At 43.9% G+C, this 23,166-nt stretch overlaps 1 protein-coding gene across 1 annotated transcript in view; it reads right to left on the bottom strand.

The window, feature by feature from the left end:
* Positions 1 to 23,166, bottom strand: part of TRPM1 (transient receptor potential cation channel subfamily M member 1) — a 77,050-nt gene that overhangs the window by 35,563 nt on the left and 18,321 nt on the right. Inside the window, exons 10-18 of the mRNA XM_055278543.2 lie at positions 14,802 to 14,975; positions 13,766 to 13,900; positions 12,297 to 12,347; positions 11,520 to 11,660; positions 10,641 to 10,670; positions 6,391 to 6,683; positions 4,557 to 4,785; positions 1,481 to 1,603; positions 1,148 to 1,279 (exon numbers count right to left, since the gene is read on the bottom strand). Coding sequence (XP_055134518.2) covers positions 1,148 to 1,279; positions 1,481 to 1,603; positions 4,557 to 4,785; positions 6,391 to 6,683; positions 10,641 to 10,670; positions 11,520 to 11,660; positions 12,297 to 12,347; positions 13,766 to 13,900; positions 14,802 to 14,975 — 1,308 coding nt within the window. The remainder of the gene's footprint in view (positions 1 to 1,147; positions 1,280 to 1,480; positions 1,604 to 4,556; positions 4,786 to 6,390; positions 6,684 to 10,640; positions 10,671 to 11,519; positions 11,661 to 12,296; positions 12,348 to 13,765; positions 13,901 to 14,801; positions 14,976 to 23,166) is intronic.

Raw genomic sequence — 23,166 nt, 5'->3', positions numbered from 1 at the left:
TGCATCCTAATCCCTGGAAAGCTGTACAATGTGTAATGACTCCACCCTCCACCCAATCCAGAGGGTCTGGGGCAAGGCCCAAGGCTGAGAGGCCTCGATGGCTTCCTGGCCCCATCTCCGGCAGCAGCTTCTATGGCTGGGCTCTCCTGCAGGCTAGGTGCACCCCAGGCCCTCAGATGGTTCTAACCAGAATCGATGGGCAGCAGTGACTTTGACTGTATCATCAATCTTGGCTGCCACAAGGTTGGGTGTCCAGGCCCACAGCTGACCCTTGAGGTGGGCCCCCACACAGAACTTTGCTCTGCCCCCAGCCCACCCTCATTCATCGCCCAGACCACAGCCAGGGATCCAGCTCCTCATGTCCCATACCCTGCTCCCACCTCATCACCAGTGCAACCACAGCACCGAGGCCTGCCTGGCGCGGGCTGTGGCTTGATGCTTGGGATTTCATGAGAAGTCTCTCTCCTCCCGACTGACCTGGTTGCACAAGCCACAGTGTGCCTGGCCACCCCTGCTGGGACCACCTGCAGCTTGGCCATTTCCCCCAGAGGCGCTCTGATCTGCCCTCCTGCCTCCTCTCCTACTCTTGTTAGCAGAGAGCCACACTCTGGGGGCTGTGTAGACCCGAGCCTCAGAGAGGGCTGGAGGATGGCTTGCCAGCCAAGCGGGTCAGTTTGGTGAGCACTTCAGAATGAGACGCCTTGATTTGTTTCCCTATTCCAAGAGTTTACCATCTGGATTTAGCCATACCCTTGTAATGACTCCACCAATTTCATGAAAAATGGAATCTGTGAATTTGCTCTTTAAATCACTAGTCATCTCTGTTCATTTAAAAATAAAATTATAGTTCCCTAAGTTTGTATTGCTAAAGGAATCAAAAGAGTTCATCTTAAGCAAATAGCATGTGACTATTTTGCCTTATGAGATGGTGTATTTGGGACTAGGATGGCCATATATCAATATATGACAGGATATCGAGATCCAATGTTAGCCAGAGATCTCAATTAGTCCCAGTTTTGTTTTCATAATTCGTTTTAATTCAGTGAATTTTTAGATACTTTTTTAAGCCCTTGAAATTTTTCTGGATTCCAACATATCAAAGCATTCAAAATATGCTGAATGTCAAATGTTCAGGAGGAAGCCTTACTGTGTAAAACCAGAACTTGACAATGGGCGCGTTATAGAATTCACAGATCTTTGTTCCGATGGGAATACTTCTCTGTTTTTTGTGCTCGTTCTCCTCATCCCCCTTTCTTGAGCCAGCATCTGCATTTGCATCCTGGAAAACAGAGCACGGCACATGACAGGCAGGTGGCTAAATGGGAAATGCAAGGCATTCCAGCACACAGGCACCATTAGAAAAACACAATTCCAAAAATACCTTTAACCAGTGAGATTTCTCAATCCGTGGTGCGAGAAATCTCAACAATTTTGAAAACAAGATTACACTGATACTCTTACGGTCAAGTGTGTCACTGACCGTATTCTCCTCTTCTTTTTCTTTGCCATCCTCGTTTTCCTTGGATGTTTGATATGAGAAATCATCATATGTGCGAAATTCCAAAAACAAGATGGTGGGGGGTAGAAGAATCCCCATGATAACCTACGGGACATAAATTGATTTTTTAAGCTGTGGCAATTCTAGAAAAATGTCCCAGCATATTTAAAATTTTTAAACTATGACCTTCAACATTATTCAATAACCTAGGAGCCCTGGAATGTTAGACCTGGTCTGATGTTCTGTGACATGTGCTTGGTAAATTAGTAGACTTGCAGGCAGTAAAACAATTAAAGAACATATACTAAATTTTTTAGATGAATGGCAAACAGCACTGTTGGTGATCCTAACTTTAAAAAGAAAAGTCCTGGCTGGCATGGTAGCTCACACCTATAATCCCAGCACTTTTGGGTGGCCAAGGTTGGTGGCTCATATGAAGCCAGGAGTTTGAGACCAGCCTGGCCAACATGGTGAAACCCCATCTCTACTAAACTACAAAAATTAACTGGGCATGGTGGTGCACATCTGTAATACCAGCTACTTGGGAGGCTGAGGCACAAGAATCACTTGAACCCAGGAGGCGAAGCTTGCAGTGAGGCGAGATCGCGCCACTGCACTCCAGCCTGGGTGACAGAGCAAGACCCTGTCTCAAAAAAAAAAAAAAAAGAAGTCCTTACATGAAATTTCAAGGAAGGCAAATCTTTAAATTACATTAGAATAATATAAATAAAATATAATACCTCTAGTGAAGTAGGCCAAAAGTATTTTATATAGAAATAACTTTGATAGAAATGAGATTATGTCAACTAAGAGTTGAAAGGCTAATGTAACTCACAAAAGAAGGACTATCATGGGCTCAGCCTAGACAGCAAAAGGATGCCCGGATGCCCAGGCTCATAGATAGAAAACGTGCTTCCCTTTTTTTTTTTTTTTTTTTTTTTGAGACAAGGTCTTGCTCAGTTGTCTGGGTTGGAGTGCAGTGGCACAATCATGGCTAGCTGCATTCTTGATCTTCTGGGCTCAAGTGATTTTCCCACCTCAGTCCCCTGAGTAGCTGGGACTACAGGTGTGCACCACCATACCTGGCTAATTTTTTTTTTTTTTTGAGATGGAGTCTCATTCTGTCGCCCAGGCTGGAGTGCAGTGGCACGATCTCAGCTCACTGCAAGCTCCACCTCCCGGGTTCACGCCATTCTCCTGCCTCAGACTCCTGAGTAGCTGGGACTACAGGTGCATGTCACCACGCCCAGCTAATTTTTTGTATTTTTAGTAGAGATGGGGCTTCACCGTGTTAGCCAGGATGGTCTCAATCTCCCGACCTCGTGATCCGCCCGCCTCGGCCTCAAGAAATGCTGGGATTACAGGCGTAAGCCACTGTGCCCAGCCTACCTGGCTAATTTTTAAAAATTTTTTTGGTAGAGATGGGGTCTCACTATGTTGCCCAGGCTGGCCCTGTACTCCTGGGCTCCAGTGATCCTCCTGCCTTGGCTTCCCAAAGTGTTTGGATTACAGGTGTGAGCCCCCACACCCGGCTGCACTTGCCTTTTTGTCAGTGCTTTTCCACACTCTACCAATGGCTGAAGATCGTTTTAAACTTTAGTTTGAATCATAACTGAACTTTAACTTTTGTGTGCACTTCATTGTTTTTCCTGAAATGTATGGACTCACCTTCTGTTTTCTTGTAAGGATTATAAACTGTTTTGTTTCCCTAACCTGTATTCCTGATGCTTTGTGGCTTCTTAGTCCTTCCGTCTATTTATCAGAGTTATTTCTATTCTCCTTGAGTACTTTCTTTTTGGATCCCACAACTCCTTGGCCTCATTTAATCTAACTGCCTTTCTCTTGGCTGCACAGCTTTTGTATGGCAATTTATAAAACTTGGGGCCTGTTTCTTGCACTCCACACCACGTTTTTTCATTGTAATTTTTACCTTTTTTTTTTTTTTTTTTTGCTTGGACTACCCGCCAAGCTAATTCTTCTGCATGGGAGGTTGAAGGTGTATAGTTTGAGTCTTTGCCTGTCTTAAACAGATATTCTTTTCTCATGCTTTTGAATAGTTGGCCTGGGTAGAAAATATTCCAGGCTCCAAATGCTTTTCCTTCAGAACCGTGAAGGCCTTACTCCACTGCTGCCTTCTGGGTTTCAGTGTTGTTGATGAAAATTCTGATGCCAATTTGATGTTCATCCAAATGTAGGCGGTCTACTTTAGTTTCCTTAAAACCTTGAAGAGCTCTTTATTCTTGGAATTCTGAAAACTTTTTATTAACATCCTAAGTTATGTATAACATCAGCTTAGCATATTACGTAGAATTAGACAGTTAAGCATAACATTCCTATTTCTAAGAAACAAAGTGCCCTCTATTTGCCAGAACCATATACTACACAGTATAACTTGTATAGTCTTTTCTTTATCCTCGTGGAGATCTCTAAAATAGATATAATACTGCCATTAGATTGCTAGGTTATCTGCAGATTAGAATCTCTTCTCAAGATAACCTAGTAGTTAACGGCAGTAAACCCCAGAGCTAGGGTTTGATTGCAATATCATTTTTCCCCCACTATATCTTTTTCAAACCCTTTCGTAGCTTCCTATTTTCTTGTAATTTTCTCCCATGTCGTGAAAACATCACTAGTTAAAACAATATACAATTTCAGAGTTATAAGGGAATCTAGAAATAGAGTTCCAGCCCCTCCTTTAATGGTGGGTAGACGACCCAACCAGGGTGCGTGTGCATACTGAGTTACGGGGGGCTCCATTAGGAGACTCTGACTGTGGCAGGGGTTTGTGCGGCCTGGGGGGCTGGTCAGGTGGAGCTCTGGAGTTAGAGCACCTGGGTGTAGGTTCTGATCCCATGCTGACCAGCTAAGATCCTAGGCATGTCACTTCGTCTCAAAGCTTCAGGTTCCTCATCTATAAGACAATGATTGTCATGGCGTCTCCCTCAGGGGGTTGCTCGAAGGAATAAATGAAATAAGCCACAGAAAGTGCTCAGCTCAGCCTGGCAGAGAGTCACTTGTCACTGTCACCCTGGCCTGCCTCGCAGCGCGTTGCACGCACCTTCAGGCCGGGGTTCTTCCGCATCCGCAGCCTTCCCATCCACATGTCGGTCAGCAGCATCTGGCTGCAGGTGTGAGCAATGAAGTCCCGGTGTTTGGCTGCCACAGCCAGTTTGAGGCAGGTCGAGTTGCTCCAGTTTTTCAGCTCGTAGGTCAGGAGTTTCATGGCGATCTGCTCGTCGTGCTTATAGGACTGATCTAATAACTCCAAAGCAAGCTGGCCGAAGTCTCTGGGGGGAAAGAGAAGGGACCAGGGTGAAGCCACAGTGGCCGCAAGCTCTTTCTTAGACAGGCGTATCCACAAGCACTTAGGGAACCACGGGACACAGAATCCTTCACTGGAGGGGCTCTGAGGTTCTCTGCAAGCAAGAAGCTCCAGGGATGTGTCCCCAAAGGGGGACGGCCAGGGACAGTGGCTGGGAGCTCAGTCAGGAGTGGGGCTGACTGCTACTGCTGCAAATGGAGCTGTAGGTTGAGACCACATCTGCCCCTCAGGCCCCGGGGACATAGAGACGAGAAGACAAAGTCCCTTCCCTCAAGTTGTGCACAGATCAGGGAGGCAGATAGAAAAGACAGCAAAAGTGACTTCAAATGCAACACCTGTGGAGTTGGAGGCCACAGTAGCTGGGCTGCTGGTGGTGGTAGTGGGGGGGAGGTGGACACTGAAAGGGGTCACAGAAGGGCTGGTGGGTGCCGGCGAGGTTCTTAGTTGATCTGGGTGCTGGTGGTGCCGGCATGTCCCACCTGTGGACTGTCACCAGCTGGACATTTCAGATGCATGCCTTTCTCTGCGCATGTAACACTTCACCATCACAGTGATTACAGAGAAGCCAATATTCTCAGTGCTATGACAGGGATGAGGCATAGTTGTCATAGGGCCCAGGCCAGAGGGCGCCTAATGACTGATGGGAGCAGTGATAGAAGTTGGGGGGCATGGAGAAGGTGGCACAAGCTGAATTTTGAGCATAAAGCTTACTGCCTTCCCCACATGACCCAGATTCAAATATTTGGCAATAACCGTAAACGTTCCAAGTTCCTTCAACTTTTTTTTTTTTTTTTTTTTTTTTTGAGATGGAGTCTCACTCTATCACCCAGGCTAGAGTGCAGTGGAGCGATCTCGGCTCACTGCAAGCTCCACCTCCTGGGTTCACGCCATTCTCCTGCCTCAGCCTCCTGAGTAGCTGGGACTACAGGTGCCCGCCACCACGCCCGGCTAAATTTTTATATTTTTAGTAGAGATGGGGTTTCACCGTATTAGCCAGGAAGGTCTCGATCTCCTGATCTTGTGATCCACCCACCTCGGCCTCCCAAAGTGCTGGGATTACAGGCGTGAGCCACCGCGCCCAGACAGGAGAACCAATTTTGCCAGAGCCTCACCTGCTGGTTTGATCAGAGCCTGACTAACCTAGGGGAAGCACACCCAACTCCAGCCCCCTCTAGCCATCCTGTCCCACCTAAGCATGGAGGAAAATCAGAAACACCTGTGAAGGTCACAGTCCAGGGCACAGGCTCGTTAACGTATTCCTTGTTAGTGTGTGTTTCCCTATGGAAATTAATTTCACCATCTTTGCATTAAAATTGTGTTTCAAGGAAAGGAAAAAAATTGTGTTTCAATCTTGATGCAAAGAGAAGGCAGTACACGAAAACAACGACAGTCCAAAAACATCTCTGAGAGACAGAAAGAAAAATGCTGACATGACGGACAAAGTCATTTGTGAACAAGCTTTAACCACCATTGTCCTTAAGTGAGAAGTACATTGGCCACCCCTCCCTGCAGAGACAAGTACTCAGGATGGTCGTCTCTCCTGGCCTTTAAATCCCCGCTAGACACTAACTTGGAATTGTTGTCCAAGTCCTGGGAGATGTCGTCCACCAGATCACTCTCGGAGGACTCGTGGGCCATGGCCTTGTAGAGCTTGCAGGCCACCAGGGCCTTCGCCATGCTCTCTTCCCCTCGCTGCCAGAGGAACACCGCCATTTTCTGGCGTTTCATCAGCACGGCCCACACCATCAGCTCGTGGAAGGGGTACTGGAACCGACTCACGGCAGGGTCGTCCACATCAATGTCGATCTCTTCCTCCTTTTTCTTCTTTTTCTTTTTCTTCCCTTTAGCTGGAGGCTCATCATCCTGAGGGGAGAAACATGGATTTCATGGTTTTGCCATAAAAGTATGCAACTAAGAGTTCCAGAACTCCTGGAGAAAGGGAACCCTTTCTGTCTGAGGTAATAAAGAGACTTTTGAAGTACATCTTACATTTCCACTCCATATATGAATTCTTTTGAGAAGATGCACAAGTTTATTAGATAAGTAAACTATATAAAACCAAATGAACTGAGAAGGCATACTACTGTTTGGATAACTTGCACCCCTGGGTCAGCAGTTTTACTTAGAAGCCTTTAACTGAGGAGATGCTGCAAAACTAAAAAAAAAAGCAAAACCTCCCCCAAACTAAACACAAATAACATCACGGAAGAGGGAAAGTCTACAGTTTATTTCCTCAGGGAAGTCTTCCAATGTAGCAAAAATAACACTCGTTTGCCAGACGAAGCTGGACCAGAAATTAACAGGAAACATGCAAAAGGGGCTAGAGAAAAATGTTTTAGGTTTCCCTCCAGTGTTTTAAGAAAGCAAACATTCCTCTTTGAGTGAGCACTGTCCTTTTCCCCATATGGTGCAAAAGGGAAGGCCAACATTTCCCATTTCCTAAAGGGGTTATGAGAACTGTTCTGCGAATGGATCAGGATTCATAACAAAGGCAGATCGTGATTGGGAAAACTGGCATGAAATATGTGGGTCTCAGACTATTCCAGGCTAATACTTTAGTATTCAATGGAATAACAGAAACAGATGTTTGTTCTTTTGCAAACAGCGTTCACATCAATTATCTTCTTTTATTCTTACAAGGACTCTGAGAGGTTGTGAATTCCTTCCATTCCCTCAGATTAGGAAGTTGTGGCTCAATCTGAATAACTCAGCCACATTCACACAGTTGGAGTGGTCTGGAGCATGGGGGGTTATGGGGAGCACCCTGGCTCTCCAATTCCTATCTCAAGTTGTTCACTACTGACCCCATTTTTTTATTTTTTTTTTGAGATGAAATCTCACCCTGTCGCCCAGGCTGGAGTGCAGTGGCACGATCTCAGCTTACTGCAAGCTCCGCCTCCCGGGTTCACGCCATTCTCCTGCCTCACCTCCGGAGTACCTGGGACTACAGGTGCCCGCCACCATGCCCGGCTAATTTTTTGTATTTTTAGTGGAGACGGGGTTTCACCGTGTTAGCCAGGATGGTCTCGATCTCCTGACCTTGTGATCCTCCCGCCTTGGCCTCCCAAAGTGCTGGGATTATCGGCGTGAGCTGCCACGCCCGGCCACAACTGACCCAATTTTTATAATATCATAATGAGCTGTGATAACATTTTAATGGAAAATATAGTATCTTGACTCCAATTTAAATATCTTTGGTCTAATTTTCTAATTTTGTCACAGTGAAGCTACAGTCGCAGTGATGTAGGAAAGGTTCGTCTACACAGGTTAAAAATGAACATTGTAGAAATGTTAAGATAAACATAGATTTTCAAGAATATATAAGATAAAATAGAAATTAACTAATGACTAATAAAATGTTATAAAACAGAAGTCCTTTTAAGCCTACCTTTCAATAACATATAATATTATTAAAATATTAATTGCATGTAAATTATCTTTAAAAACTGCCAGAGAGAGAATATGAGAAACAAAGAGTTAATTTTCCTAAAATGCAAAGGCCTGCCAAGAATCAATGAGGAAAAGGGAAAGAAACCAATAAAATAACAAAGGATCTGAACTGGGAGTATAAGGAGAAATTGACATATTACTATAGTTAAGTAAGTAACACACCTTACTTAGCAATGAATTTGAAAAAAAATTACAGGATATTTCTATACAAGGAATAAAATCTGAAATCAGTAACAGTAGTATGACAACAACAAAAGTCTGTATCTGGGAAATTTGAAATACACTTCTAAATAACTCTTGGATTGAGGAAATAATAAATGCCTTAGAAAAAACAACAATGAAGGTTCTACTTATCCAAACCTGTAGAATACCATGAAACAATGCTCAGAACAATTTATACCTTCAATGCATTTATAGGAATACAGTCAAGATGGAAAATGAGTGAATTTTCCTTTCAAACTGAGTTAGCACAAACAATACAATAACAGTAGGGAAAGTATATGGACGAAACGAATACAAATAAAAGCAGACATTAATAAAATAGAAACAGAAAAAGAAAGTTGCTTGATAAAGCAAAAATACCAATAAAATATGTAGGAAAGAAAGCTGAAGAAAATAAGAGAGGAGATATAAATTTTGTTAAAAAATGGCACAAGAGGCTGGGCGTGGTGGCTTGTGCCTGTAATTCCAGCTTGGGAGGCCAAGATGGGGGGATCACCTGAGAATCTGAGATCAGGAGTTTGAGACCAGCCTGACCAATATGGTGAAGCCCCATCTCTACTAAAAATACAAAAATTAGCCTGGTGTGGTGGCATGCACCTGCAGTCCCAGCTACTCGGGAGGCTGAGACAGGAGAATTGCTTCAACCTGGGAGGTTAAGGTTGCAGTGAGCCGAGATTGCACCATTGCACTCCAGCCTGGGTGACAGAATGAGACTCCTACTCAAAAAAAAAAAAAAAAAAAAAAATTGGCACAAGAAATGACACACAACTGAAGATACTGAGGAGACTGACAAAAACTAGAATACTATGTAAAAGTTTATTCCAGGGAACTTAAAATTCTAGATAAAATAAATCATTTTAGGAAACTATAAATGACCAAAGTTGACTCTAGAAAATAAAAAGCCTGAAGTGTACTTATATTTATAATGGCTATTATGAGGTAGTATTATGAAATACACACTTCTAAGAAATAGGACTGGACCCGGAAATTTTGCAAGTGAGTCCACCAAAGCTTCATGGAATAAATAAACCCCGACATGGACAGTTTGAGAGAACAGGAGATCGTGGAAATCTCATAACCCTTCCAGGATCACCATGTTAAAGGTCAGTCTTAATTGTCAACACAGAATGAAAGCCGTCTACACTGAATCCATGAAGAATCGGGATGCTGTTTAGCTAATAAATTTATCTGAAAACAACGTTTCCAAGAGTCAATCCTAATATTCCACAATATGGCATTTCTTCCATTCATTTAAATATTTTTAGGTCTGGGACATTGTTCTTACAGTTGCTAGTAAAGGTAATTTCTGGTACTTTTGTCCTATTGTGAGGGAACTTGAGTTGATTTTCCTGGATTTTCTAACTCCCCCCAAATTTTTTTGCTGATAATAATTTCTCCCTTTCTTGGGTATTCTTTTTTAGTATTTATTTTTGCTTGTGGTTCAATTTCCAGAACACTTTTGGAGACTAGTGAAAGATGCCAATAAGTAAGAATTATAAAACAGTAGATGATGCCAACAATATTGGGCATGCTTGTCTTGTTCTTGATTTTCACGGACATGACTTCAGGGATGCACTGCTCATCATATGTTTCCCTTGCTCTAAGATATACATGTATTTTAATCATTTCAAGGAAGTATTTTATCATTCTATTTTGAGAAAACTATATTTTTTGACAAAGTAACAAAGTTCAACATGTTTTACATGTGTTTCAAATTCTTCTTTAGCACCTGCTGAGAGATGGTCATTGATATGATGCAATATATTAAAGACTAACATTGCATTATATTTGCATTCTTGGAGGACTCTACTTTGATTTAGGACTGTGAAAATAGTCTATTGAATTCCTTTTGTGTTATTTTTGGTTTTTTATTTATGGTTTTTGCATACATAAGTGGTGTTACTCTCTAGTTTTTTTGTTTGCTTAATCTTTGCTTTTGAAACTGTGGTTTTGTTAGTTCTAGAAATGAATTGTGCAGCTTTTACCCCCATTAAAGAAAATGTATATATGGTCCTTTTATATAATTTGACTAAGACATCTAGGTAAATTTTGGTGAGTAGTATCGTATATTCGCAAATACAGAACTTAAAAGGACTATGTATATTTGACCAAGATATTATAAAACTGTTGAAAACAAGTTCTACTTACTTCCATTCCCAGAAGTTTAAGAGCTTTAGGCTGTATGGTGAAAGAGGAAGAAAAAAATCAATTTACTTAGACAACTAATGTTAGTAGTACATTAGCAGTATTGTTGATAGTGGACATACGAATTGATTAAAAAGCACTTTGTATCATTAACAATTAATGATAATATCCGAGGAAAAGAAGTGCTTTAATATGGAAACTCTTCTGTCAGCAGAAGCTAATTGAGAAGAAAGCTCGGCAGACACATGGCCCTTATTCTAGATAGAAACTGAGAAGTTCCCTAACAGATTTGCAGAGAGCTGTGGGGCTGTAAGGTGGGTGTGAGGGGAGGGCATCATGAAAGATCAGACATTTGAGTTGGACTTTTGATAAGGGTGGGAAAGGCACTGATAGTGGGGAAAGACGTGGCAGATACACGTCTTTGATTTGATCACAGGATTTGATTTTGGTGCAGGTACGTGGTCTCCCATGTGGGTGAGGGCCAGCCGGTGGAGGGCCTTGGCTGCTGTGATAATGAGTTTCGATATGATTCTCCAGGCAGTGAGGAGCTCTGGGAGGTTTGAAGCAGGGAATGCAGGCATGTCCCTTGCTTTGGAAGATGATGGCAGTTACAGTGGTGGGATGGTAGAATAGGCTGGAGCGGGCAGACAGTAGCCCTGAAGCCCAGGAGGAAGCAAATGCAATGGGTGGGCGGGGCGGCCCGAGCTCAGGGCAACTGGAGAATGCTGTGGCTCTGGCCTGAGAGCACTGTAGGAGGCAGGACAGCTGTGCTGGGGACAGGGCGAAGGGCCTGGCTCTGAACCGGCCAAGTTGCTGAAAAGCAAGCGAGGAACCACATGGCACTCGCGAACCACAGAACGCTACACAGGCGCTGAGTTCTACCCTCTTCGGTCCAAACAAGTTGTTGTAAAGAGTCCGAAAGTTTTTCCGAGTGTAGTTGCAGCGGTAGGCTCCTCCCATGAGGTACTCCAGCACGAGCCCGATGTCTATGAGGCTGATGTGGTAATCAGGCGGAAGGTTGCTCTGTAAAAGAAGTCTGGTCTCAGGCCCTGTGAGAATGCGTTCGCAGGGTGGACTTCATCACACGCCTCGGGGGTAAGTGGCCGTCCTGGCTCCCACTTGGGAGTTCATGTAACAGGTGGGTGGGTGGGGGATTAAGCAATATTCAGGCTGGGGAAAGCATCTATCCCTTGATAACAAGGCGGCAGAAAGGGCCAAGAACAGCGCTGCAATCAACAGGACACAGAGTGACTTGAGGAACCTCCTGCCGGTGCTTCTGGAAAGAGCCACAGGCAGTGGGTGAGAGATCTCAAAGAAGGGACAGAACGAGAGGCTGCATGGACAGACAGCGGGGCTCAGGTCAGCAGCCGGGCCACCCCCTTCCCCAACCCCACCCAGTGGCCAGGGTGGCCTTGCGCTGGCGTCAACGTGTAATCCAGCTGTCACTGAGAGTGTCCCTATCATGGATTCAGATGAACATGCAACTTAAAAAAGATTATCCTTTGCTTTCTTAGTTTTAAGTAGACTCTTTATGAAAGAAGGAATTCCATATCTCCTGTGCCTGCAATAATAATACATTTTGAAAATTTAAAACTTGCTCTTAAGAAATGTTTTTGTGAAAGATGCCAATAGGTAAGAATTATAAAACAGTAGACTGACCTTTTTCACATCCCTCACCAGCAGATGAAGTGTGTTTGGTGGACCCAGTCTCTGAAAGAGAAGCATTCATGTGTGTTAAATATGTTTTTCTTGGCTAGGCGTGGTGGCTCATGCCTGTAGTCCCAGCACTTTGGGAGGCCAAGGCGGGCAGATCACTTGAGGTCAGTAGTTTGAGGCCAGCCTGGCCAACATGGTGAAACCCCATCTCTACTAAAAATACAAAAATTAGCTGGGCGTGGTGGTGGGCACCTGTAATCCCAGCTACTAGGGAGGCTGAGGTTGGAGGATCACTTGAACCGGGGAGGCAGAGGCTGCAGTGAGCTAAGATTGCACCACTATACTCCAGACTAGGTGATAGAGTGAGACCTCATCTAAGAATAAATAAATAAATAAGTTTTCTTCTTGAACTCTTCCAGCAAAATCCTGCCCTACTCCATATAATTAATGAATTGTGAGAGCTGGAGTGTAACCCACACCAGCCTTTTCTTTTACGAAACAGAGCTGGTCAAGTTTAGAAAGTATCCAACACATCTCAAAAGTTGTGAAACACTTTCTGTTGCATTTTTTTAAAGAGTATCTTAAGGTGCACAATATAGTGTTAATAATTCATCAAGTTGGCCAGAATCAGTGGCTCACACCTATTATCCCAGCACTTTGGGAGGCCGAGGGAGGTGGATCACTTGAGGCTAGGAGTTCGAGACCAACCTGGGCAACATGTCGAAACCCTGTCTCTACAAAAATTAGAAAAATTAGCTGGGTGTGGTGGTGTGCACCTGTAGTCCCAGATACTCAGGAGGCTGGGATGGGAGGATGGCTTGAGCCTAGGAGGTTGAGGAGGTTGAGGTGCAGTGAGCTGAGATCATGTCACTGCACCCCAGCCTGGTCAACAAGAGAGACTCTGTCTCAGAATAACAACAAAAAAAATTCACTAAGTTTTAGCAAGCAGCTGCTGAGGATCATTTCTGCTACTTAAAATCTTACAATAGGGAAGGAAATGTAAATTCTCAAAACTTATATTGTAATAATATAAGCCAAGGGAATTTCATTCAAACTCTTCCAGCAGAGCTCCTGGGTGTGAAACTTAGCTCTATGTTTTCCCCCAAAGCCTCATCAAATGTGAGGGTCCCAAGGAACAATTGACTTCTCACCTTTGGTGACATTTCACTCTGCTAATGGCTTGGGGAGCTAGATTCCCTCTTTGTAGCAACAAGTACTCAGACACCACCCTTAAATTCGGGACAAGAGTTAATACTGCCCGAGAAAGGAGTGACTGGCGAGGCATGGCAGGAAGTGGTGAGAATGTGAACACAGGCTGTGGCCCGCAGCAGGAAAGAAGTACTGCCTGCCATTAAATACGGACCTCCCAGCTGAAGGAGGTCAGATGAGCACATTTATGCACAATATGCACCAGTGACAAACACATTTAGTTGGCTGCCTCCCCCTTCCTCCCCTTTTTCTAGAGCACTCACTGTGTTATAAAGCTCCTCCAGCCTCGGAATGGTCAGAAAGTGTTGCATGTTCACTCCGTTTTCAATCAGGAGCTTCACAAAGTCAACGCGATCTAAGACTAAAGCATCCAGCATGGCTTGCTCCAAAGCATTCACCTGCAGGGACCAAGGGCCGGGAGCCCATGAGTGGCCTCTCAGAGACACCGGGGAGGGGGACGACTGGAAACACAGAGGAAAGGGTATTCCGAACGCCAGATTCCAGAGCACTCCAGCATGGTACTCTTTGCCCTTTATCTTGGGTAAACACTCCCCATCTCCCCTCTCCTTTCTTCTCAGTTTGGCCTCTACATGTTCCATCCATGTTTGTAAATTATTTTTTCCTTTTAAAAATAGATTGAAGAGGATTCAAAATCTCAGCCCTCCTGGCATTGGCCTGCCCAGTCTCCACCATTTGTTTCCTTGACTGAGATGTTCTGCCAGGCGGAGCTGCATGGGCAGGCAGCATGACTAGGGTGCCGTGTGGGTGAGTGACTGTGATGAGGGCACGCACACGTCACCACAGAGGCCTGGTCCCCTGTCTTGCCTGTGTCCTGGTGGCAGCAAGACCAAGAACTGCCGTGCAATGTGTGGCTCCAGCCTCCCCACCTAAACTGCTGTTACCCCACACACCCAATCATGGGCTCAGTCTGTCAAAAAAGGGCTTTTTGCATGAATTGCATTTATTTGGTGACAACTGATTTGTCTGCTGTATATTCATGTACCCAAGCATTGGCAGGTCTGCCAGGCACAGAACGATTGCTGAGCAGGTTGACTCAGGGCCCCTCTCTGGGTGGCATCATTCCCCCCAAAGCAGGAACATTTGGTGTTTTGGACAACCGACAGGCTCATCGCAGCGAATGTGCTGTTGTAGTTTGAAATGCTGACACTACCTAGTCAAGCCTTTACCTGTCCCTCCTGGGATCAGGGCCCTGGGTGGGGCTGAAGCAAGGACAAGAACCATCCCTTCCCCTGGGGAAGGGTGGTGCCAAGCTCTTGATCTCTGTGACCTTCCACATACCCAGTTCAGCAGCTCTATCTTCCGGGGATCAGTTTCTTCCTCCACTTCCTCTTTCACTTTCCCTTTCTTCTTGCCTTTCCCTTTTCCTCTTCCTCCCTTGGTGGTGGCTGTGGGTGGCTTCTTCTCCTTCTCCATGGCTTTGCTGTCCGTTGGGGGTGCCAGGCTTCCCAGGGGCTGCAGTCCACAGCAATCAGAGTTGGGAAATGGTATTAAGGCTCTCTCTTGTCCCCAAACCAGCTAATTGACCCTCCCACCTCTGTACGTGCACACATGCACACCACACATGCACACAATGTACATGTACACACCCACACAGTGCACACATATGCCCACACACATGTACACGTGCACACGGACTCCATCCCATACACCTACACACTCAGTCGTCACAAGCCTGGCTGCCTGAAGAAGGCTCTGATACTGGGAACCACTGTTACTCATGTGCACAAACACACACTTGACTTGATGCAGCGGCTTTGCATACTTAAAGTGGCTGACATTTTGATCGATGTTTGCTTTTGCACGGAAGAAAGGATGCTGAAAGGAGAGTTCAAAGGCACCAAAGACATGTGCCCATAGTTGTTTAATGATGGGAAAAAGTGATGGTGAAGGGGGTACGAGACAATGGATAGAACTGAGTATGCCTGCCTGGATATAAACGTAAACCGGAGCTTATCGGGGGGTAAAGAAGCTCTCTGCATATCACTGAAATGCATGCAATGCGGTGACAGACTCATTCATCAAGGGGAGTGTGTGCTCTACTCCAGAGAACACGAGGGAGAGCAGAAGTAGGCCTGGCCCCGTGGCCTTGTCTCCTGGTCTGGTGGAGAATGTGGGAATGTGTCCTGATGCAGACACAGAGCCAGCACCTAAACAACCGGACCCTCCAGCTGGCGTCCTCATTTGCCAGACCCACGCGCTCCTCCTACCAAATGCTCCTGATGGGTTGCCTACCTGAGGAGCCTCCAATTCCTCTCTTCCCATCTGTCCTGCACGCACCCTGCTGCTTCTTCTGTCTGTCCTGGGCTGTGGGTTTGGTTGCTGAGAACTGTGCTGGTGCCTGCCTCATGGGCATTTCATGTTGGGTTCTCAGCACATCTGACTCCACTGCCTGCTTCCTCCTAGAGTCTCTTCCCTTGGCTTCTTGGGCATCACAAGCTCCCAGCTTTCCTCTTCCTTGTCTGGCCACTGCATCTCAGTGCAGCTTTAAATGTCAAGGTTCCTCTGGGCTCTGTCCTCAGCCTTCTTCCTTTCCACTCTACTCTCTTCCTTGGCGACCTCACTGACCCCCACACCACCAGTCACCACTGATTGGCACACAACTTCTCCTTTCTGGCTGCGGCCCACCTCTCTCCCCAGAGCTCCTGTTGCCTGCTCAGCATCCTGCTTGCATGTCTCAAAGACATGCAGCTCCTTATGTCCCAAACCACTCTCAGGACCTCCCCTCCAACCCAGTCCTCTTCCAGAGTCCCTTATCTCAGGGAAATGGCACCACACTTTGCAAGTTGTGCAAACCAGAGAACTGGGGAGCATTGTGACATCTCAGTCCCTCCAGTGCCCTCAATGATTCATCCACCCCTATGTGCAGTCATGTTTAATGCTAAATTTTGTTTCATTCTGATTCTTGCCTTCTTCTCTGCCTCTGCTCTAGTCCAAGGCCTGAATTATTTCGAAGGCCTATTAACAGGACTCTGCACACCTGCCATGGCACCCACCCAGTGCATTTTCCACAGTAAGTCCAGAGTGACCTTTACATATAAAAATGGAACCAAGTAACTGTCCTGCTTAAAACCCTTAAGTAGGGCTGAGGCAGAGATTATGTCAGGGGAGGTGTGCATTTATATACTTCCTGGTCAACATACAAATATGGATGAAAAAGTGTCTTGGCTGACTCCTCATGCAGATAAAACCATTATGGTCCTGAGTGACAGAGTGACACTGCATCCAACAAATGGTGCTGGGAAAACTGGATATCCACGTGCAAAAGACTGGAGTTGGACCCTTACCTTACACCATATACAAATATTAACTCAAAGTGGATCAAAGTCCTGAACATAAAATCGAAAACTACTAATATAAAATGAGGCTGGGCACAGTAGTTCACGTCTGTAATCCCAGCACTTTGGGAGGCCGAGGCAGGTGGATCACCTGAGGCCAGGAATTTTCTTCTAAGGGCAAAAGTATCACTATATTGGATTTGGGAATTCAGTTCTTGAATATGACACCAAAGGCACAGGCACAAAGGGAAAAATTATTAATAACAAATCTGATGGACTTCATGAAAATTTAAAAGTTTTATGCAGCAAAAGATACCATTAACAGAGTAAAGACAGCCACAGAATGAGATAATATATTTGTACATCATATATATGATAAGGGGTTCATAGCCAGAATAAATAGAGAACTCCTAAAATTCAACAACAAGAAAACCTAACCTGATTCAAAAATGGGCAAGAGACTTGAATAGACATTTCCGCAAAGAAGATACACAAATGGCCAATAGACACACACAAAAACGCTCAATATCACTAATCATTAGGGAAATACAAATCAAAACCATCTGAGATATTACCTCACACCCATTAAGATGGCTATTATCTTTTTTTTTTCCTTTTATTTGAGACGGAGTTTTGCTCTTGCTGCCCAGGCTGGAGTGCAGTGGCATGATCTTGGCTCACTGCAACCTCCGCCTCCCAGGTTCAAGCGATTCTCCTACCTCAGCCTCCTCAGTAGCTGGGACTACAGGTGTGTGCCACCACTCCCGGCTCATTTTTTTTTTTTTTTTCATATTTTTAGTAGAGATGGAGTTTCACCATGTTGGCCAGGCTGGTCTCCAATTCCTGACCTCAGGTGATCCACCTGCCTCAGCCTCCCAAAGTGCTGGGATTACAGGTATAAGCCACTGTGCCTGGCCAAGATGGCCATTATCTAAACAACAGAAAATGACAAATGTTTGTGAAATGAGGACAAACTGGAACCCTGTGCACTGTGGGTGGAAATGTAAAATGGTGCAACTGCTATGGGAGGAGTTTGGTGATTCTTCAAAAAATTAAAAATGGGATTACCGTGTGATCCAGTGATTTCACTTCTTGGCATACCCAAAAGAACTGAAAGCAAGTCTCAAAGAAGTATTTGTACACCCACATTCATAGCAGCATTATTCTAAAACATGGGAGCAACCCAAGTGTCCACTGATGGATGCTTGGATAAGCAAAATGTGGTCTATCCATATAATGGAATATTATTCAGCCTTGAAAGGAAGGAAATTCTGACACATGCTACAACACGGATGAACCTTGAGACATTGTTCTGAGTGAAATAAGCCAGTCACAAAAGGACAAATACTACATGATTCCACTTATAGGAGGTACTGACAGTAGACATATTCATGACAACAGAAAGTAGAATGGTGGTTGCCAGTCACAGGGGAGGGCAGGATGGGGAATTATTGTTTGATGGGCATAGAGTTCAATTTTGCAAGATAAAAAAGCTCTTGAGATGAATGTTGGTGATGATTTTCCTTCAAAAATTGTTAGTCCAAAGTTTTTATGATTCAATATAAATAAATAAATTGCCTTTTGTTACTTGTATACATCAAACATCTCTCCTTTTCTCTCTCTTCATTATGTTTTTTCTTTGTTTGTTTATTTGTTTGTTTTTTGAGATGGAGTTTTGTTCTGTCACCCAGGCTGGAGTGCAGTGGCATGATCTCAGCTCACTGCAACCTCCGGCTCCCAGGTTCAAGCAATTCTCCTGCCTCAGCCTCCTGAGTAGCTGGGATTACAGGCGTGCAACATCACACCCAGGTAATTTTTGTATTTTTAGTAGAGACGGGGTTTCACCATGTTGGCCAGGCTTGTCTCAAACTCCTGACCTCAGGTGATCCACCCGCCTCAGCCTTCCAAAGTGCTGGAATTACAGGAGTGAGCCACTGTGCCCGGCCTCTTCGTTATATTTAAAAGCATGTTTTAAGAAGAAATTTTTTTGCAAAGCTTTTACTTTAATTAATTATTTTAATTAGCAAATGACAAATTGTATATATTTATGGTATACGTGATGCTTAAATATATGTATACATTGTGGAATGATGAAATGAAGGTAATTAACATATCCATCACCTCACATACTTATCATTTTTGTGATGAGAACATTTAAAATCTACTCTTTCAGCAATTTTCAAGTGCACTATACATTATTATTAATTATAGTCACTGTGCTGTACAGTAGGTCTCCAGAATTTATTCTTCTTAACTGAGACTTTGTACTTTTAAACCAAAATCTCCCAATCCCTCACATCCTAGCTTCTGATAACCGCATCATACTCTCATGCAGCTTTTATTTTTTGCATTCAATAACAGAAAATATAGATAGAAGAATTTTGACTAGTAATATATAGCAAATCAGACCTAAGATTGATTTACTGTGTTGGAATTCTTGTGTCCTCCCTACCACAAGTTTTCTACTATATGAAGAATTCTAGATAGACTATAGATTCACAGGCACATTGTTTCTTGAGTGCTTCAACTATTAAAAGAAGATTTTGGAGGCCTTATATCCCACTGTAGGGAGACAGAGAAGGACTTTTGGCTCCAGGTTGCAGCCTGAGCATGTGTTTCCTGTCTTCCCTCCCTCCCCAAATACTATTTAAATGACAGCAGAGGAGTATGAAAAAGAAAAATCTATTTCAGGGAGAAGAGGCAGGGCAGAGAGTTTTTAACAAATTTCTGGAAGCATTGAAGGACCAGTTAAAACTATGGAGAGAAAGCCAAAACCCGAAATGTGTAATGTGGAGGTTGCTGTTGAGGTGAGACCAGATTTTCCAAGCTACAAAGAAGAGGGCATGTGGTGGGCAGAAGGCATGGTGACTGGAAGATGGTCTACAGAGCAGGCCACTCATCCCCTCCCGGTCTCCAGGCTGCCACTGTGGTGGGTGCAGAGCAAGCAAATGCATTCCTGGGCTTCACTCCCAGCAAAAACTGGGAGGATGTCTGCTAAAGAACAGGGAGGCCCAGAGCCCATCAGCCCTCTCCAGTTGGCACTCAGCAAAGCAGGGAGGTTCAGGCGACACTCTCCTTCCTAAGCAGGGAATTCCTGGGCAGTCCTCCCAGGGAGGAGAAAAACCTGTTGGCAAAATGGGTTTCCATACTAATTAAGCAGTTCTATCCCTCATTCTGTAGTGTGATGGACAGCCAAGGCTCTAGAGCATTTGAGAAAATCAACAGGGTAACAGAAAAACCAAAATGAACAAAGAGAACAGCTGACCAGGGAGAAAATAGAGATAATCTAGGGAACAGAAGATAACTTCAAAAAATCTAATTCATATCCTTAGATATTGCATCTGTGAGATGAAAATAGGCGAATAAGAAAATTAAATTGTTAAGGAACAAAAACACTTTCTCAAATATAAAAAGTACGAGTGCCTAAACCTTTAAAAATTGTATAAAAGCTAAAGAAAAAGCTGGGATTTCCAAAAACATACAGCAAAATGATAGAGAAATAAAAAAGTGAAAATGGTGGGTCAATCTGGGAGAAGGGGACCAGTAGTTGCTTGACTAATAGAAAGTCCAGATGAAAGGAAAGAGATAATAAAGAAAGAAATACTCAAAGAAGAGACAGAAGAAAATTTCACAGAGCTGATTCAGGTCTTCAGCATAAAGGGACCTTTGAAAGCCAGAAGAATTAAATGTCTACACGTGTGAAGATATGGCTGCTTGAGTTTGTATTCTCTATACACTTCTATTTTCATTTGCTTGAAATAGAAGATACATCCTTGTGAAATTTTCAAGCACTGAAAAAGCAAAGAGCAGAGAGAAAACAATGGTTCATCTATAATTGAATGAAAATCATAGGACAATCTTGAGCCTCATGTGAGGCAGACTTTTCAGACATGTAAAGACACAGAATGATAACTGCTGTGGTTTGAAAGTGTCCCCCAAAGTTCTTGTGTTGGAATCTGAATCCCCAGTGCAACAGTGCTGAGAGATGGGTCCTTTAAAATTGTTTAGGTTATGAAATTCTGCTCTAATGAATGGGTTAATGCTTTTATAGAGGGAGAGGGTTCATGATCTTGACAGGAGATTTGTTTTAAGAGTTCAGCCCTCTTTCGCTGTTTCTTGCTCTTACCCTTTCACCCCCCACCATGGGATGATGTAGCAAGAAGGCCCTGACAAGATACCAGCCCCTTGACCTTGGACTTTCCAGTTCCTAGAACTGTAAGAAATAAATCTCTGTTCTTTATCAATTACCCTCTCTGTGGTATTCTGTTACAGAAACACAACACAGACTCAGACAGTAATCCTCCCACATGCTTTTATGTAAAAGTTACTTGAAGATATACTCCAGCAAAATGAAAAAGGAATCTCAAAGGGAGGAAGACGTGGGGTCTAGGAGGCAATGGCCAGTCTCAGAGTGCAAGCAAGGGATGTCTGATGTAGACAACTGTACAGCAGGCATTGAGAGCATCCAGGGAAGATGGGGGTAGGAACTCATGGGGCTTTGAAAGATTCTTCAAGAAGAAATGGGACAGTAACAATTAAGAGAATAGATATGGCTGCAACCATAAAAAAGAACAAGATTATGTCCTTTGCAGGGACATGGATGGAGATGGAGGCCATTATCCTTAGCAAACTAAGGCAGGAACAGAAAACCAAATGCTGCATATTCTCATAAGTGGGAGCTAAATGATAAGAACACATGGACACATAGAGGGGAATAACAGACACTGGGGCCTTTTGGAGGGAGGAGAGTGGGAGGAGGGAGAGGGTCAGGAAAAACAACTAGTGGGTACTAGGCTTAATAACTGGGTGATGAAATAATCTGTACAACAAACCCCCATGGCACAAGTTTACCTACATAACAAACCTGCACTTGTACCCCTGAACTTAAAGTACAAAGTATATATTAAATATAAACTATGTATATGCAAATAAAAGTACAAAATGACATTTTAAGGTAATATCTGTATGGCTTCATCTTGGAAAGAGTGCAATAATTTTGCCCTAGCTCCCCACAAGGTAGCCTTTGCTGCAGCCATGCTTGATATATCCACGTTGCTGACAAGAGCCTTGATATGGTTTGGCTCTGTGTCCCACCCAAATCTCATCTCCAATTGTAATCCCCAGGTGTCAAGGGTGGGGCCTGATGTGAAGTGATTGGATCATGAGGGCGGTTTCCCCCATGCTGTTCTCATGATAATGGAAGAGTTCTTATGAGAATTGATGGTTTTAAAAATGTTTGGCAGCCCCTTGTGCTCTTTTCTCTCTCTCAGGGGCTGCCATGTAAGACGTGCCTTTGCTTCTCCTTCGCCCTCTGCCATGATTGTAAGTGTCCTGGGGTCTCCCCAGCCATTTGGAGCTGTGAGTCAATTAAACTCCTTTCTTTACAAATTACCCAGTCTCAGAAGACTGCTACTCTTTATAGCAGTGTGAAAACGGACTAGTATAAGCCTCAACATTAGCAGTGGCAAGTGTACATAGGCATGTACCGAACTTTACATCTATTTGTTTGGAACCAAACTAAAGATAAAATAAAAATACCTAAAAGAAAAAAAAAAGAATAGATACAGCAATGACATCAAGGCAAATGTTTGGAAGAAGAAAGAGAATCAATTAGAAATGTGGAGAAAAGCAAATATCTATTCAAATAAACTGTGGTCCAAATATGAAGGAAATTAAAATGTCACCTAATTTTAAATAGTTGGTGAATGATGGAAACCTTGATGCCTGTCATATTTTCCTTTGTGTGAGCCAGATAAATGACCCAGGACTACCTTTCCTTCTCTTTGACTTCAATCCTACTATGCAGTTCAGCAGTGAACAATCTCCATGTAATCACAACAATGTCAAAGCTGCTGGTTTCTCCATTTTTTTAGAACCAACATAGAGACTAAGTACAAAAACTGAATGATGATTAAAGAGTAAGATGTAAGCAGGACCTCAATAATAATTAAAGAATGATATGTACATGTTCACCATGTCAAGCACCTTGTAAAATGTGGGGCTGATTGAATTAGGAAGATGGAACTTGTCAGGAGAGGAAGGAGGAGTATAGAGTGAATTTCCTCATTTAACAAAATGGGAGTCTGAAGTGGACAAAACAAGTAGATGGTTCCACATACTCTTTACCATCATAAAGGTGACCAATATAAGAATTAAACAGGGCTGGGTGCAGTGACTCATGCCTGTAATCCCAGCACTTTGGGAGGCCAAGGCGGGCGGGTCACTTGAGGTCAGGAGTTTGAGACCAGCCTGGCCAACATGGTGAAACCCTGTCTCCACTAAAAATGCAAAAAAAATTTAGCTGGGTGTGGTGGGTGCCTGTAGTCCCAGCTACTTGGGAGGCTGAGGCAGGAGAATCGCTCAAATCC

Source organism: Symphalangus syndactylus, chromosome 5 (genome assembly GCF_028878055.3).
Source record: "Symphalangus syndactylus isolate Jambi chromosome 5, NHGRI_mSymSyn1-v2.1_pri, whole genome shotgun sequence".
Lineage (NCBI taxonomy): Eukaryota > Metazoa > Chordata > Mammalia > Primates > Hylobatidae > Symphalangus > Symphalangus syndactylus.
This window is presented reverse-complemented; position numbering and strand designations above follow the sequence as displayed.